This window comes from Helianthus annuus, chromosome 17 (genome assembly GCF_002127325.2).
Source record: "Helianthus annuus cultivar XRQ/B chromosome 17, HanXRQr2.0-SUNRISE, whole genome shotgun sequence".
Taxonomy (NCBI): Eukaryota; Viridiplantae; Streptophyta; class Magnoliopsida; order Asterales; family Asteraceae; genus Helianthus; species Helianthus annuus.
Genome location: NC_035449.2, coordinates 19,040,914 through 19,058,497, shown reverse-complemented (window position 1 = coordinate 19,058,497; position 17,584 = coordinate 19,040,914). Strand labels below are relative to the sequence as shown.

Sequence of the window (17,584 nt, the reverse complement as noted above, 5' to 3'; positions counted from 1 at the left end):
CGTCCGTTCCCTTGCCTCCTTTTCACCCTTTTGCCTTTCTTGCTTGAGTCCATTTCCACATGATCCTTATGCCTTCACATCACACAATCACATTCTTGTTAGTATGCATGATTGTACACTTAATGATCATGTCGAATGCATGGTTCAAGTCTAACTTTCATTAGTCAAGTCTAACAAACATAAGACATATACCCAACATCACATCTCTTCCAACTCGTATAATTCCTTACATAATTGCATATAACACACATTTTTAAACACGCACCATATGACTTTATAGCATTGAAATTTGACAAGAGTCTAGCCATACTACTTATGCAAGGTTTGACTTCCAAAAGTCAACGACCCATCTCATGGACTTTCGACTTAACCTCATATATCCGTGTCATCATATTAAGCTATAACAATGGCATTATATACACTTCATATTCATGATGTAATATGCTTACAACCACATGATCAATCCATTACATACACACACATACATATTATCAATACTACATATACTAAAGCTTTCGGGATCCCATACTAGACGACCATATTTGGGGTACATAACCAACATGATTTTACCATCCTTACTTGCTATACATTAACGCCAATTTCATTTCGTAACCTCAACTAAACCATCGACTAAACACATAGTGTGTACCATACAATGTGAGTGAACAATGAAAGATACTAGTGCACATTTCTACCCAAACAAGACATCAATAAAACCTCCACATGGATTCGATCTTACACATGTTCCTTGTGTAAGCTTAATAACAATTTAATCATTTACACATTGTATGTATGTTCATCCACTACTTGCATACATTTTCACATAATATCGTCGTTTAGTCATTTCATCAAACACTTGGCGTGCGTACCACTATCTAAGCATAATGTACAACTATTTCATGCATCAATCTTCTACATTCATACATAGTTCATCAAATCCTTCTACTCACCATCATGTAGTATTCACAATTAATCATCCAACATATCATCATCACATTTTATTCAATTCATCAAACCATAACTCGTTATACACCGATATTTCATCAATCTTTCAACAAGAATTGGACATAGATGGTGATTAAGTCATCATCATCACCATGACTAATGGGTTTTACTTCTAAACATCAAATTAACACAAACTATACATAACCTATGTTCTACTTGATGATGCTAACCCTTATACATCATCAATTTCATACTAATTCACGGATTAAAACATAACCCACTTCATACATGATCACCAATCTTAGTTTTGAGACATACCTTATGATCCCCTTGTGTTGGTGATCACTAATTCACGTTCGGTTGATAATTTGAGCTTCAATTCACCCTTCAATTTGATGAATATTGTTGAGTTAGGGTTTGGCTCCCTTGGGGAGCTCTGGAACGATCCAGAACACACACACACGAAAAATGTGTGTGGTGTGTGTTGATATTTTCTTTTAGTTAGTGACCAAGTTTCATCCCATCCACTTTAACCCCTCAAGTTTACTTCCATCACATTTTTGGCACTACTTTTCTCCTTTAATAGTTTTTACCATGCACTTAACTAGGTTGAATAGCCTAGTTATTTATTTCGTAATATAACGCATAAGGACATATTTCAAATATATGACATTTGGATTTTGGGGCGTTACAGGTATAACGCTAGACCGAGTATTGAATTGAAGCGACTTGGATTTAGACAAAGCGTTGATAGCGAATGCGAGTAGTTTGATCATACGAAACATTGATATGGCACACAGGGTTAGATGATGATTGATAAGCGATGACGTGATGTCGTGGTCACAATCAAATTTAATCCAATTACTACTAAATAGATAGTGGCAAGTGGGTATCTAACACATGGAGCTTGTGGAATATGTGTTATTTTCAATTGTTTATCTAAGTTAACTAAATTAAGCTAATTGCAATAAAATAAAGTTCAAGAGTTGGTTTGATTGACTGAGTTTTAAAAAAACTAAATTATTATTCTAATTGCAAAATGAAAGTGTTGGTTGTAAACAATTTAGAGACAAATGATCATCTTTAGTTTCCGGTTTGCGTTGACATTTATGCTATCATTCCACTAGAAAGAACTACATAGACATAGCTCATGTGTGATTACTTGTAGTGATGAAAGGGAACTAAGTACTTAGATTCCTAGAACGTGAGGTTGTTACCCGATGATCAATTAACCCTTACCCAAGTCTAATTTTACCCATGATATCTCGATTGCCAACGGCACCAAGAACGTATGATTTCAAACTAGATTAACATAAGAATCAACAATTTACAACAAAGCAATCACACACCATAACAAACAAATCATAAAGATAAAGATTGTTATTCTAGAAATTAGGAAATCAAAGCATAAAGTCTTACAAACCTTCAACTAAAGACAATCATAACAAGTTTAGCCACTCATGGCTTTAACAAACATCATAACAAAGTCTTGATCTTCCAAATAAGTTAGAAACATAAGAACAATGATTAAAGATGTCTTCAAGCTCCCAAGCACAACCAAAAATCGTCCCCAATTGTTGGGTAACCGAATGGGATTGATTAGAGGTGAAAGGGCATCATAAAACCGCATTAAAAGGTGGAAGTTACACATTTACGTAGGTCAGCGCCGTAAGCTACGGTGGCCACCGTAGCTTACGGTGGCTTGGAATGGCTTACGGTGGCTTTAAACTGTCATACGGTGACAAAAAGTGCCAGTCGGCGCCGTAAGCTACGGCCCTTGCCGTAGCTTACGGCAGGCTTCAGCATGAAAACTTGTTTTCAGCAAAACTTTTTCGTTTCAACTCCGTTTTCTTCACCGTTTTCGCCTACGTTCTCGTAATTTCGCCCTCTATCATGCTATCCTCTTAATTCTTCAATTCCAAAAATTGATTTTTTCATTGATGGTCCAAATCACTTCCCTTTTAAGCTCTATTTGCACCTGCACGTCCAAACAACTAGTAGTTACCAAGTTCAAACAATTAAACGTGTAAAGCATGGGATTTTAATCTTTTTAAGGCACTTAAGGGTTGTCCTACGGACCACCCGTCAAGCGATAGCGAATGACGCGATTTCGATTCGACTGGATGCGATTTCGATTCGTTCCACATAAAACCTACATGGCATGTTTCCACGAGAGTTGCTAATATAGAAAACACCACGTTTCCCATGTTAGTTTTGTCCCGTGAAGCGATGTCATGTACCCTAATTCTATACAACTACGATGACTTCCAAGTGATAACCGAATATCGATAGGCAATAGACCCTGATAGATGATAAGTGACGATCGTTGCGTTACGAATGATATGCGATTCGATTGAGTTGAATACACCACAAACAGTAACTATTGCTAGCCCGCATGGCCTCTTTCCACGAAAGTCTGCAAGTATGGTCAAAACACCACCATGTTTCGACCCTATTAGTTTTGTCTCGTGAAGTGAGGTCGTGCCTGCTAACCTAACACAGATAACACGAGTATCGATGAGTGATAGCGACACGCGATGAGAGTATCAAGTCGATGAAATAGGCGCGAAATGCGTTAAGGCGAAAAGCGACGAGTGAGTTTCGATACTCGTCTAGCGATCCACGATAAGCGATCCACACCAGGCGGTAGAAGTTCACACAATAGCCAATAACTAGCGTTAGAGATTGCGAGATAAACATCAGATACGATTGCGATTTCGAGCCGTATATCGAGTGTTTTAGATTGCGAGATGGATCCAGCAAAACTGCGATTGAGTTGCGTTCTAGACTTACGACCAGTCTTGCGTTGCTCCAATTGCTCTTCGGGGTGAACTTACCTAAGTCCATCGATGTGGCAATTGTGTTGCGCACGCAGACTTACGAGAAGTCCCACAGTGATGCGATTTAGTTTTGTTACGCCTTGCGATCGATCTGTATCGTGTTGAAAATAACCATCATAATATAATAGGTCTAATAACGTCCAACTCCACATGGCACTTTCTTCACGAAGCTTCGGTAGTATGGTAAAGCACACCTTGCGTTACCCCTACTACTTATGCCCCGTGCTTTGGTGTCACGCTTTGTTGACATGGCCAAGACCCTTGACCATGCTTTTAAACGTTATGGCACCATTAGAACTTCACTACGATCTCCGTGCACTGGCCAAAATAATCCCGTGTGCACCCGCGATTAGTTGTTCCTTGCACGTACATCGTATCTCATTCTAAAAGTGTTGTAAGGGTAAAATACATTATATAGTACATAGTGCTAGCGTTTAGATGGTGCTAGAGTAAAAGAGAAATAGAGTCCACATGCGACAATAGATGGAATAAGCTCCACACATAGAAGAAAACGATAGCGATAAGTCGTATTATTACAACAACATTAGAAGCAAAATGACGTTGTTGTGGAGGTAACCTGCGGAGACTGCGGGTGTTGCTGACTTCCTTCAGAGTTGTGGTCCTGCGCGGCAGTGCTGTGTATGATGACCATACCAGTTGCAATTTGTGCAATAGCGACAATTTGCTTCTGGCGGGTGATGATCACGTGTAACACAGGGGATGGGGCCCATTGTAAGCACGTTTTGGTTGAACTGGGACTGATCGGAGAGGTTCGGGTTGCGGCAGTCCAGTTGCTGAAGAGTCTGGGCTCACGGTCTTTCGTTTGCGGCTAGGTTGCGCTTCCTGAGATGACGCCGTGTCTTTGTCGGATTCGCCTGATGATTTGACGGAGACATTGTCGGAGCGATCCTTAGAGGAACCTTCAGGAAGTAGTCGGATGATTCCTCGTCCGATTCGCCGGAGGAATCGTCGGATGAGTTGATGATGATTGCTTGATGAGCTTGTTTGACAGGCTTCTTGGAGAAGAACCCGTCCAAGACTCGTTTGCTGTTGATCTCTGCGGCTAAACGGTAGGGTTCTTTGATGGTAGCAGGTCTTGCAGCTTCTACAAAATCACCCACACTCTCAGGTAAGCCGCGGAGGTACTTCGCGATGGCTTTCCTTGGAGTGTCAACTTGACCTGGACAGATTGCACTAAGCTGCTTGAACCTTGCTGTATAGCCAGCATTGTCACCTTCGGTTTGCTTGATTTCCCAGAATTCGCTTTCTAGCTTCTGGACTTCGTGAGGAGGACAATATTCTTCCTTCATGAGTTCCTTCAACTCGTCCCAAGAGAGGGCGTAAGCTGCGGAGATCCCACGTTTGTTGCGTTCGGCGGTCCACCAGTCGAGTGCTCGTGATTGAAGTACCCCGGTAGCACAAGTAGTACAGAAACTATCGGGACACCCACTTTGTCGAAGGCTGACTTCGATAGAATCGAACCACTGGAGCAGTTGGGTCGCACCTCCTTCACCTGTGAATTCCATCGGGTCACAGGCTTTGAAGTGTTTGTAGAGGAAAGTAGATTGCGGCTCTTCTGTCTTAGAGTCCTTCGCGGCTCGAGCGTTGCTGAGAGAGTGCACTTGAGCGACAATTTGAGGAATGAGCTTGACCAGTTCCTTGGTCACAAGCGAGGCAATCCTCTTATCGGTGCTTCGTTTGGCTCTTCTCCTAGCTATTCGTTTCGAGATAGAGTTGTTGGAAGGCATCTAGACAGAAAGAGATCTGGAATGAGATTTGATCATAATGATTTCGAGTTTACGATGCGATTGAGCGCGGTCGAAACTTGTAACGTGCAATATAAATAGACTTCACATAGGAGCCACATTGGAGACACGAACTTCCTAGATTTTCACACAATGTCTTGATTGTACTTAGATATAGATAGTTGTAGTTCATACTTACACACATATATTATGGTTTAGAATGCGCGAGGACGCGTTGAGAGAGGGATTGCGAGAGAAATCGGACAACCGGACATTAGTTTTGTTGCGATCATTCGGTCTTCGTTTTCGATTGCGATGGCTGTGCGAGTTGTGCGCTTTGTAAAACAGGGAGCGGAAATTGATAATCGCATTTATACACATAAAACGTAACTGAGTTCATCAAATCGTAAAATCCGGTGAGTTGTAGGCTTATTAAGATACTCGGAGTGCCTCGGGTGTTTAGGCGTCGACTACCCAAGGTAACTCAATCACACCCAACAAGTTCGTGCACACGCGTTGACTCCGGGGGTTTATGCTTCCACTGGGATGCAGCTCATGGCATTCATCCTCCAAGTCATCGCGAGGCTCGAGTCATTGTGATGGTCGAGTCCCTGGTGAGAGCTTTTTGAAAAAAAAATATTTTAGGGAGTGGAACGGTTCATTAAGGTACAGGTTTCACCCCTGACTTAACAGTTCCGTCCCTAATTTGTGGTTACGCTCATCGAATGAATCCGAGAGCTTCACTAGAATTTGTGGTTACGCTCATCGAATGAATCCGGATAGGCTGCTCGATCGGCCAGCCCGTCCGATCGGCTAGCCTGGCCGATCGGCTAGACTGCTCGATCGGCTGGCGAACGGCCAGCCTGTCCAGCTGTTTTTCGACGATCTTCGCGTGTTTTCCGGTGGTTTTGGTCGAGACGTTTTGTGACGTGTTGAACAACTGAAATCCCATCAATTCCGACCTGTTTTAACGGCCGGGAATCACCCCGTTCCATCAGAACTGGCCGTTCTTGGTGGTTTTTCCGTGTTTAACCCGAAATTGGTCGTCTTATCGTTAAGAATCAGATCTTTGACCAACACGACACTAAGAATGAGTAGAAGGTCGGTATAAGATCTGATTCTATCGTTTGAAGTATAGATCTGATGTGAAAACCTTGATTATTCTTGCGGAAGTTCTTAGATCTGAGTTGTTCTTGGTGGAATGAGGCCAACACTTGAAGTTCATAAGAACTTCATGATGACATCACTTTAGAACATCTCAAATCTGTAACTTCTTGGTTAGAAATCATGGATTTAGACGAGATTTATGTAAAATCGTATGGAAACCATTCGGATCTGAGTTGTTCTTCATGGGATGACATCACTCTTGAAGAACTGCATGGTGACATCACCCTAGAACACTCCAAATCCGTTGATTTCACGGTTTAAAGTCGAAAATCAAAAGGTAGAAAGACGAAAGAATGCGTATAGATCAAGGAAGTACAAGATTTGAGTTGAAAACTTACAAGAATCGCGAGAAATCGAGAGATTAAGGGGCTGGAACGTCTTGGTCGAGTAGCAGCAGCAACAACAAGTGTTTGGGGTGAAAAGAGGGGTATTTATAGGCAAGGAAGGAGAGAAAAGGAGGAAAGGCGGGCCGGATCGGCTGGCCCGTTCGGTCGGCCGGCCCAGCCGATCGGCTGGCCTGTCAGATCGGACGGCCCAGCCGATCGGCTGGTCCGTTCGATTGAGCGGCCCAGCCGATTGGCTGTTCTGTCCGATCGGCCGGCCCAGCCGATCGGCTGGCCCATTCGATCGGCTGGCCAGTCGGATCGACTGGCCCAGCTGTTTGGCTGGCCCGTCCGTACGGAAGCCTTTAGTCCTCGTTTTTGGCGCGTTTTCGACTGTTTGGGCCATATTTTTGTATATTTATATTATAATTTAATTATTTGTCATAATTAATCACGAAAAAGGTCGCATATACGCATATATATATATATATATCCAATATTCGGTGTGGTGATCGATTTACGCGTGCCTTCGAGTGCGTTCTTCGATGTGATGTGCCACAATGATTATCGGGGCACTACTTGCTCGTGTTGCCGTCATCGTCACGATGGCTGGAGACATGGTACTCACCCGATAGTCTTTGTTAGCGTTGCTTGTTTACGTCTTGACACCTCACGGTTATCGAGGAGGGTAGATTAAGTCCTCACTCAACATCATCGTGAGTGTTATAATTTATGAAAATAGGTTTGTAATAGCGATAGAATATGCGTAATTATTCGATTATACTTCGATTTAGCTATATATCTGATATAGTTACATTATGATCCGAATCTCTGGTGCTAGGCGTAACGAGTGTATCGAGTAGTAACAACGCACGAAGGTGCGGGTTGTTACATCAGCTATTTAAAACGCTAACCGTTCTGCATGTATTACGTGACTAAATGAATGCTTGTTGTTATGTTTACACGTGGAATGCTGTCTACCTGCCTTAACGACGATAGTACTATAGTTTGGACTCAGCGCCCGTTCACCCGGGGGTTGTTAAGGACAATTACTTGCATGGATTACGGTGGTAATCATGTATTGCGAACTGCGTCGGGCAGTCAACCCGCAGTCATTGGTATCGATAGATCCATGTCGATAATTAACATGCTTCGTTTTCCTCTGTGTACGTGCTGGTTATGCGTAAACTATTTCGAACTCTATATGCTATATCAAACTTGTATGCTCACCTTTACATTTTATGTATTGACTTTATTTTAACGTATGTGACAGGCAATTAGGATGCTTATCTGCTAGGAAGGCGAGCTTAGAATAAGCGTCTAGAGCATAGTTGTCTGTAGATCTTGCAGATCGAGTCTCTAGAGGCAATTGAACAATTTTTATATTTAAATTTGAATCTGAGTTGTCGGAACAGAATATTTGACTAGTTGTTATCTGTAATAATTTATTTTACTATTTGGGATACTGTATGGGACGTATTATTTAAACTGAATAGTTATGATAGTTGTTGTGAAAACTTCTGGACAATCTTCTTCGCTCAGTGCCATGCCCCGATGATTCCGCCATCGGTTGGGGTGTGACAGCTTCTCTCCCAGGGCATACAACCCATTTTCCCCCTAAAAGCAAAGAAAACATTATGAATGAGGATGGCCTGAATCTACGCAAGGGTTGTGTTCAGCAGTTGCTGCTTGGCTTGCAGGTAATTTTATTTACTGCCTTTTGGTTTTTAGAAATTTTTAATCGTTGGGTTACGGTTATAAACTGTGTGGTCAGTTCTGTTAATTCGGTAAATGTCAGGCATGGACGTGGGTAAATTCAAGTTAATTCCAATTAATGATATCAATTACATCTCATGTTAAATACGTATCAGCAATCTTTTTAATTTGTAAGGGGGGATAAGTGACAACTAATATATTTAATGTATTATAGCGAATATTTTCCGACATATTACTTATTAATTACAAAAAAATGAAAATATACAGGTTTATTAATGTCAGTTCAGTTATTTTTGTTATTTACACACACATAACCATAACTGAATCATAAAAGTGGGTTCATAATAATAAAATTATCATTAACAATATTGTTTTTATTACTAAAACAATAACTTACAAATAGAGAAGTTTTTTTTATGAAACAGTCAAGTATTACCCCTATCAAATACCAAATGGTTTAGTTAGAATCCAACTTCAAGTTATAATCCAACGACCTCTTTCATATTCTTAATAAGTCTTTAGATAGAAAATATCTTTTAACATATCTCAACCTTTTAGAAACCAACTCATGTCAGAATCTTTTGTTTGACTTTTTTCCTTTTTGTTTTTTTTACTACTTACGCTTTTACATCTACAGCTGTAAAGCAAGCTAAACACTGTTGTCTGAAAGGGAGCATGCTTGCTTCAGTCTCTATAATAAGTCTTTCATATTCTTAATAAGTCTTATCTCAACCTTTTCAGAAACCAACTCATGTCAGAATCTTTTGTTTGACTTTTGTCCTTTTTGTTTTTTTACTACTTACGTTACTTGCTTTTACATCTACAGCTGTAAAGCAAGCTAAAAACTGTTGTCTGAAATGGAGCATGCTTGCTTCAGTCTCTATAAATACGACATCAAGCTCCACACTCTACAAACACTCAACTACACTCAACTGAGACGAATTAAACTTTCAAATTGTAAGTATTATCTCAGTTGAACTAAATCCTACTTTTAAATCTTACATCAATTAAGGGGTTGTTTGGCTAAGCTTATTTTAGTGACTTATTTACTTATTTACTTTTTGAAAAGTTAAAAGGTGTTTGGGTTAGCTTATTATGTGAGAGGAATAAGTAAATAAGTCATTCCATTATGACTTATTTGCTTTTCAAATAAGCAAATAAGTCATTCCAATAAGCTTAGCCAAACAGCCCCTAAACCTTCAAAACACCAACCTAACAACTTCTATTTTATTTCGATTTCAGAATATCAATACTCTTTGCATCTGGATCTTGCGTTGTTTCTCGGCTCTTCACATCAAGGTTTTACATTTTTTGTCGGCTTTTTACATCTGCCTCTTGCATTGTTGTAAGTTCTTTCACATTTCTTGGTTACTTTTGTAACTTTTAACTGTTGTTTTTGCATTTATATTGTTTAACTGTGGCTTTTTATATCTGTTAGTTTTGTAACATGTATTGTTTTAGTTTGCATGTATTGTAAAATGTATTGTAAAATTAATGTTCAAATAAATGTTCAGTAGACTAGATTTCTATGTTGAAGGATAAACAAGTTATTTGTTTGAGGCTTTTGGTTTTTATTTTTTTCCCTTTAAATCTTTTTTATTGCATATTTACCCAACTCATAAATAATATTGCATATATCCCCACATTTAATGAAAAAAATTGCAAATTTACCCATTATGATTTATTTCCTTAAAAATGTATTATAGTTTGACTTTTTAACCCTTATTTCTATTAATACCTTAAAAAGTTTTCTATATTTTAATATTTACCCATTTTTAACTTTTTGTTTTTTTAACTAAATTATGTTTTTTTTACCGTTGTATGCTGGGTGTTTTTACCGTTGTGCTAAGTTAGTTAATTCTGAACGATTTGGTTGTACCAAAGTACTTATTTACTGTTCTAACACTGCATTTTATATTATGTTGACCAATTTAACATTCAGTTTGGTATCATATTAACATGGCACTAAAACTCCAAGAAATAACAGAAACCAGGTATACCACAAGCTTGCAAAAGTGCCAATTACGATCCATCAACTTATGAATGATTAGATTTGAGTTGTTTTTAAATTTCTTTATCTTAAATGGACCATTTAAAATTAATTTAGCTAAAGGGGGAATGAGCCAAATGAGTTGCAAGTAAAAAGTCTATACTTAATTCATAATTATAAACTCGTAACTATGTATTAGAATTAATGTAATATGATATTTTTGCAATCAAAATTAGTTGTTTAACAAATCAATTATAGAAAAAAATTAAAAGTGGACAAAGGGTGCTGCAAGTCAGTCCGAATTGACCGACCCATTTGGGTTTGTATTGAAATTTGACAAGTTTCAACCCAAACCCGTTCTGATCCACACCCAACCTACCCACTCACCAAATTTTCCACTTCTATTCTTTACCAACCAACAAGATGAGGGTTAGCTAAGATTTGTCTTACGGAAATAAGAAAATGGCATTGGTGCATTATAAGTTGTTAAAAGGATTTAAAAAATCCAACATATTGTACCTGAAACATTGCTCTAGATGTACATCCAGCTTTTTATTGAACCTAAGGTAGGTCCAGTCAGTACTAAGAGCTCTGTCATATTCATAACTTTTCCCACGCTTCTTCAGATTCATGCTCATTACCATCACTTTGGTTCACTTTGATATTAAGCGAAGAAATGCTTGCAGACAAAGAGGCAACGTCTTTTTTCTCCAACAACACCTGGAACAAAAAAAAAACGAATCTATAACAGGTTATTAACAATATTTAAATGAGCTATACCACAAAAATCAAACCTTTAAACTGCCAATCCTGTCTGGTCCGGCAGACCGAACTAGAAGAGGTTAAAAAGGGCACACGTTTTATCCAATAATCATGCAATTTAATATATGGGCTTACCGCTTATACGGGCCTATCCTCAGGCACAAAAGGTCGTGTTCAGCAGTTACTGCCATTTCTTTTGATAGAAAAAATATAAACCAACAAACATTTGAGTTAACTTTGATGTTAAAAATGTTACAATAAAAATTGTATTTTTCAGTTTATACAATCCTTGTGTTTCAGTTTACTTTGATGTTAATTTTTAACATGGTAAGAAAATTGATCTTTATATCCAATAAAAATTGTATGTTCCAGTTTACACAATCCTTTTTTTTTTATATATTCAACCAAACTATTTTTATTTGCTTTAAAATTGATCTTTATATCCAATCAAAATTGTATTTTTCAGTTTACAAATCACTCCAAACACAAATCAATTGAGAGGTATGGGTGGTGGTTATCCAATTCCCGTTGAACCACAAGGATCAACAAACCATGGACGATCATCCCGTCGTCATTTAAACCTTCCTGATTCAAACCCTCTAACTTCAAACCCTGAAGTTAGAAACCCATTTCGTCTGGTGGCAAACCCACCTCCGATGGCAAACCCTCCTCCGGTGGCAAACCCTCCTCCGGTGACAAACCCTGAACATGATGATCCATTTGGTTGGACGGATGAAGAGTTGAACTGGGCGTATGACTGTACCTTCGCTCAACTACAACTTGGTGGACTACAAATTGAGGAGGGGCATCATCGTCCGGTGGCAAACACTCCTATACTGCTTATGCATCCTCCACCTTCAAACTCCCCTTATGTGGAAAACCCAGTCAAACACAAGAACTACCGAGCTGGGCTGAAGGGTACGAAACTGACCCTAGGGCGGAATACGAACCACCATTGGAAGAAGAAATGGGTTGGGAACCTTAGAACAACTTTGATGATGAATGTAGTTTTTTTTTTCGAATTAGTTTGAATTTTAATTATGTAAGTTTTAATTATGTATTAGTTTAAATTTAAATTTGTGTAATAGTTTAATTTTGATCATGTTTTATTTTAAATTTAAGTTTGTGGAGTTTTTATTTTTTTAGTTAACTAACATTGAACACTAAATAGGACATGTCTGATCATTTTTCCGTTGAAGAATTTTCATCATTGAGAAATGATAGAGCATGGTATAATATAATCTTTGTTAAGGTGGAGTTTATTTGGCATGACGTCAATGAAAAGAGATTAGTGGTTATTTTTCTTGATCAACACGTAAGAACATTATTTTAATTTACTTTGTGTTATACGAGTAAGCGTTTTTCCACCACTAAATTTCTTTTCTTTTTAGAGACAAAAAATTGTTGCGTTCGTCCCACAACATTTGATACACATATATAATGACACGGCATTGATGGGTGGTTTTTTTTCCTTTAATCATTTCCAAATTGAGAATCTCAACTATCATGAGTACCCAAAGTACCAGAATTACGTGTTAGTTTGGTCCGAGAAAAAAATTGTCATCAACGAATATACAAAGCTTTCTTCACTTATGCTTACGATTCCAAGGGGTGCTTCTTTATATCCATTGGTCCCTTCAATTATAGAATTGAAGCATGACAGGAGACCTCAAAAAATTATTGTTGGTACATATAAATTCTCTATCTATATTTTTTATTAAATATATAAAAGTTTATACATGTATGTATAATATAGTGTATACGATTTGGCTGATTTTGTTATAGATGTGGTTGGGAGAATAATAGAAGGCAAACGTGATCGATATTGTTTTGAACTTTCTCTTCAAGATAAAGACGTAAGTTATTATTTATTATTAACATATTACAAACATTATATTTACATTATATGTAAGAAAATATTATTATTAGCAGAACTTTAATCCAAAATCGTAATATACAGTGGTCACACAATACAAATGTTTTTGTCCTCCCTGAAGCCTTCCGATGTTATACGTACCATTCGAGCCGTGCAACAAAAGTCTATCATATATGTATCGCGTGTCAAGTTGGTTCATCTACCAGATAGTATGTTATGCTTTACACATGAACATTCTAAAAATTAGTTAGATTTAATGGTTCATGTAATTTAATAAAAGTTATATTTTATTTGTTATTTCAGTTAATATTTTGAAGTCTACGGAGTTGAGTACGATTACATACGAACCAGATATGGTCGAGGCACGGGATATTTAAATTATGGGTCGTTATCCAAGTTTGTGTTTAAGTTAGAAACATTTGGTGTTGTTATATGTTTAGTTGTTGAATATTAAAGTCTCTCTTGGTGTTCCGTGTTTTGCTTTTTTTTCCCTCATATTGAAGTAATTGTAGAAGTATATTTTACTTTGTCTAATCTTATAATATGTTATTACAAGTATGTTATATTACTTGATTTACAAGTAATGGTTACACCTATTTTTCACCAAACTATAATCTTCTAATATTGGACAACTAAATAATCATTATCTGTGTTAAACGAAGGTATAACCATGGCTGACCTTCCTGTTCGTACAATCGTGTTTGAGATATTAACGAGGGTGCCAGCGAAGGATGTAGGTCGTTCTAAGAGTGTATGTAAGCAATGGTATGCGTTACTGTCAACACAAGATTTCATAAGGATACATTGTTCTCGCTCATTAGTTTCATCTAACCAGAGAGTTCTACTAATTGACGACCTAACATGCTCTGTTCATCCGATCATCTTTCAATCCAATGATTATGGGCCAAGCTCCATAGTTACATTTCCATTCCATCACCAAAATAATGATCTCTCAATACTTTCACATTTGAATGGATTGTTGTGTGTTTGCTTGAATCATACATACGAGTTGCTTCTTTGGAATCCAACAACTACTGCTTTCAAGCGTTTGTCAACCCCTGATTCTCATGGATTCTATATAAATAACCTTGATGCCGTTGGTTTGTACGTTGACGCTGACGATGATTACAAGGTCTTGTATATAAAGCGTAGGAGTGGTGTACTTGGTGTCTATGTTTATTCTAGGGAAGTAGACTCTTGGAGAAATATTCCTTTCATAACAAGACAAGAGTACCTAAGCCCTCATTTCAATTGGTCAGTTGGCACATTTTGTGGTGGTACTCTATATTTCACTGTTTGCGAATGTTGGCTTGGAGGTACGAATGTGGTGATTTGTTTTGATGTTAATTCGGAGCAGTTCAAGGAGATAAGCTTTCCACCTGTTCCTTCTACAGGAATGGTTCAAGGTGTTTTAGTGAATGTAAAAAATGAGCTTCACATGTTTGCTAGCACTGGCATGTTTGAGATGACAATTGACCTATGGACACCACAAGGGGATTACTGGATTAAGGTCTTATCATGTCCTCCGATCCCCCCGATATCATTGTCATTGTGGTGCGATATAACACATTATGTGACAAATGGTAATTGGTCTGTGATGACTAAATTAGAGAAGTTGTTAACAATTGAAATGGATACGAAGCCCTTCGAATGTCATATCCTGTTACTTGGTTTCGAGGTTTTAAGGGTGCGGTGTTTGTGGAGACCATTGTTTCACCAAGTATTTAGTTTGGCTTTCACTTAATGTTATCATTATGTATGTCAATGTTTTAAGGATTTGTGTTTTTTTTCTCTAAGTCACGATATTCGGTTTAAGTCATGTATGAACATGCTATCCTTATGTATTTCAATGTTATCATTCGGTTTGTTTTTCTCTAAGTCATGTGTTCGAATGTTGTAATGATTTGAGAATTTCATCATCTATGATAACTCTATTTTATTTAATTTGCAAGGTATTTTTCACTTTATCAATTTACAATGACTAATGGACACCCAAACCATCGTAATCATGCTTCTAGCTCGAGTGCATCTACTAAAGCTGAAAAACGAAAAGAGTATCACAAAAGATACTATGATGCACGCAAAGAAAATAAAAAAGTATCTAAATTTGGGAGTGGTGATGTCTCCCAAAGTGCTTCATCAATATCATTAGTGAGTAATAGGTCAACAGAAAGGACACCATTAAGAAGTTTACAAACTAATATTACTCAAATTACACAAACAACAAATGAGAACGCCTCAAGTATTTCTACTCAAATTACACAAACAACAAATGAGAACGCCTCAAGTATTTCTAGTATTTCCAATGGCAGTCAAGTCAACCAAACCCCGATAGATGATGTTACGCTGACAACCACATTCCCCTCTGTAATTGAGGTAGTCAGGCATAGAACATCACGAGGTTTCTATTTATTTAACATTGATTTCTTTATCGAACTTGACATCTTTTACAACCTTCATTACTTAATACAACAATTTTTTTAGGTATTCGAATTCATCCGCGTACACTATTACCCCAATTTGGTGAAGTAATTGATCAACCTTCCTTCCAAGATGAGAGCGTAGAAGATGATCTATATAATTTTGTTTACAATGGTGTACCTGGAGAGCATTATGTTTTAAAAGAACGGGGTGCATGTCGTTATTGTGGAGCAAAACGTTTTCAATTTGAATTTGATACCTTTTGTTGTATGAGTGGGAAAACTGTGTTAGCAAATTCAGAAATTCCAGAGGAATTGCACCGACTTTTCACATCGCAAGATGAAATTGGAAATATTTTTAGGCAAAACATTCGTGCTTATAACACCAATTTTTCTTATGCCTCAATGGGAGTGACGTTGGATGATACATTGAACAATATGAGAGACGGTGTATATACTTTTCGTGCACATAAAGGAATATATCACAAAATGGACCAATTAGTTCCGAGGGATGGAACCCCTAGGTACCTGCAGTTGTATTTTTATGATCCTGATGCCGAGCTAGATCTCAGACTCCAATGGCCAAATCTTGATCGTCGTATTACTCAGATTTTGACACGCGTTCTTTCTACAAACCCATATGTCGATACATTTAGAAGACTTGCGGAACTTGGACCTCTGGACAACTATAGAGTCACTTTGAATACTTCGGTTGAACTTGACCAACGGGTGTACAACCGACCAACGACATCGGAGGTATATAAAATATTATATTAATTACAATTATTTAATAGTATTGCTCATACTTACTTATAGTTCACGATTATATAGGTTGTTGGTATTTGGGTTGAAGGTAATGACAATATCACTTCGTATAAACGAAGTATTGTTGTGTACGGTAGGTCTAAATATAGCCAAACTATTCAACCGTACTTCAGTTGTTACGATCCATTGTCGTATCCTCTATTTTTTCCTAATGGTGAGTCGTGTTGGCATGCAAACATACCACGTCATGGAGTATCAATCAATGAGGTTCGCAACAATGACAACATCGAAGGAGAATTGGAAGGTATCAACAATTTATTATCCTTTTTAAGTGAAGATCATCAAAAATACCGTAATGCTTTATATTTTTATTAACTGTTTGTTTTTAAAACATCTTCATCATTCAGAGGCTAACACACGAAGTGGTAGAACAACCGTGGCTATGCGAGAGTACTACTGTTACAAGTTCCAGATTCGATCCACTGAAAACGTGATTCTGTTCGGTGGTAGACTGCTACAACAGTTTGTGGTAGATGTTTACATAAAAATTGAGACGTCACGCTTAGAATTTTGTGAGAGAAACTAGGCTAAGATACGGGTCGAATTGTACCAAGGTGTTGTGGATTGCGTTAATGCTGGTGAGGTTCATGCAAACAGAGTCGGGAAAAGAATTGTATTGCCTGCATCTTTCATCGAAGGGCCTCGCGACATGCGACGTCGGTTTCTAGATGCGATGACTTTAGTTCAAGATGACGGCAAGCCTGATATATTCCTTACAATGACGTGTAATCCTAACTGGCCTGAGATATGTGATAATTTACATGTTGGTCAAACTGCACAAGATCGTCCAGACCTTGTTTCAAGAGTGTTCCGGGCTAAATTAGATGATCTTAAGGAACAGCTCTTCAAGAAACATATCCTCGGGGAAGTTATGTCACACCCCAACCGATGGCGGAATCATCGGGGCGCGGCACTGAGCGAAACAGATTGTTCAAAGAAATTCCATAACAACTATTATTACCGAATAGTTTAAAT

At 38.0% G+C, this 17,584-nt stretch overlaps 1 protein-coding gene and 1 long non-coding RNA gene across 2 annotated transcripts; one reads left to right on the top strand and one right to left on the bottom strand.

Annotated features, from left to right (window-relative positions):
* LOC110909459 lies at positions 1-1,401 on the bottom strand. Its single transcript, XR_002575377.2, has 2 exons — positions 1,264-1,401; positions 1-72 (listed from the first exon to the last, which is right to left on the bottom strand). It is a non-coding gene; the product is annotated as an uncharacterized LOC110909459 (long non-coding RNA).
* A 12,633-nt stretch (positions 1,402-14,034) lies between these two features.
* LOC110913404 (putative F-box only protein 15) lies at positions 14,035-15,108 on the top strand. Its single transcript, XM_022158236.1, has one exon. It carries the CDS (start codon positions 14,035-14,037, stop codon positions 15,106-15,108), a length of 1,074 nt encoding a protein of 357 aa, XP_022013928.1.
* The last annotated feature ends 2,476 nt before the right edge of the window (positions 15,109-17,584 follow it).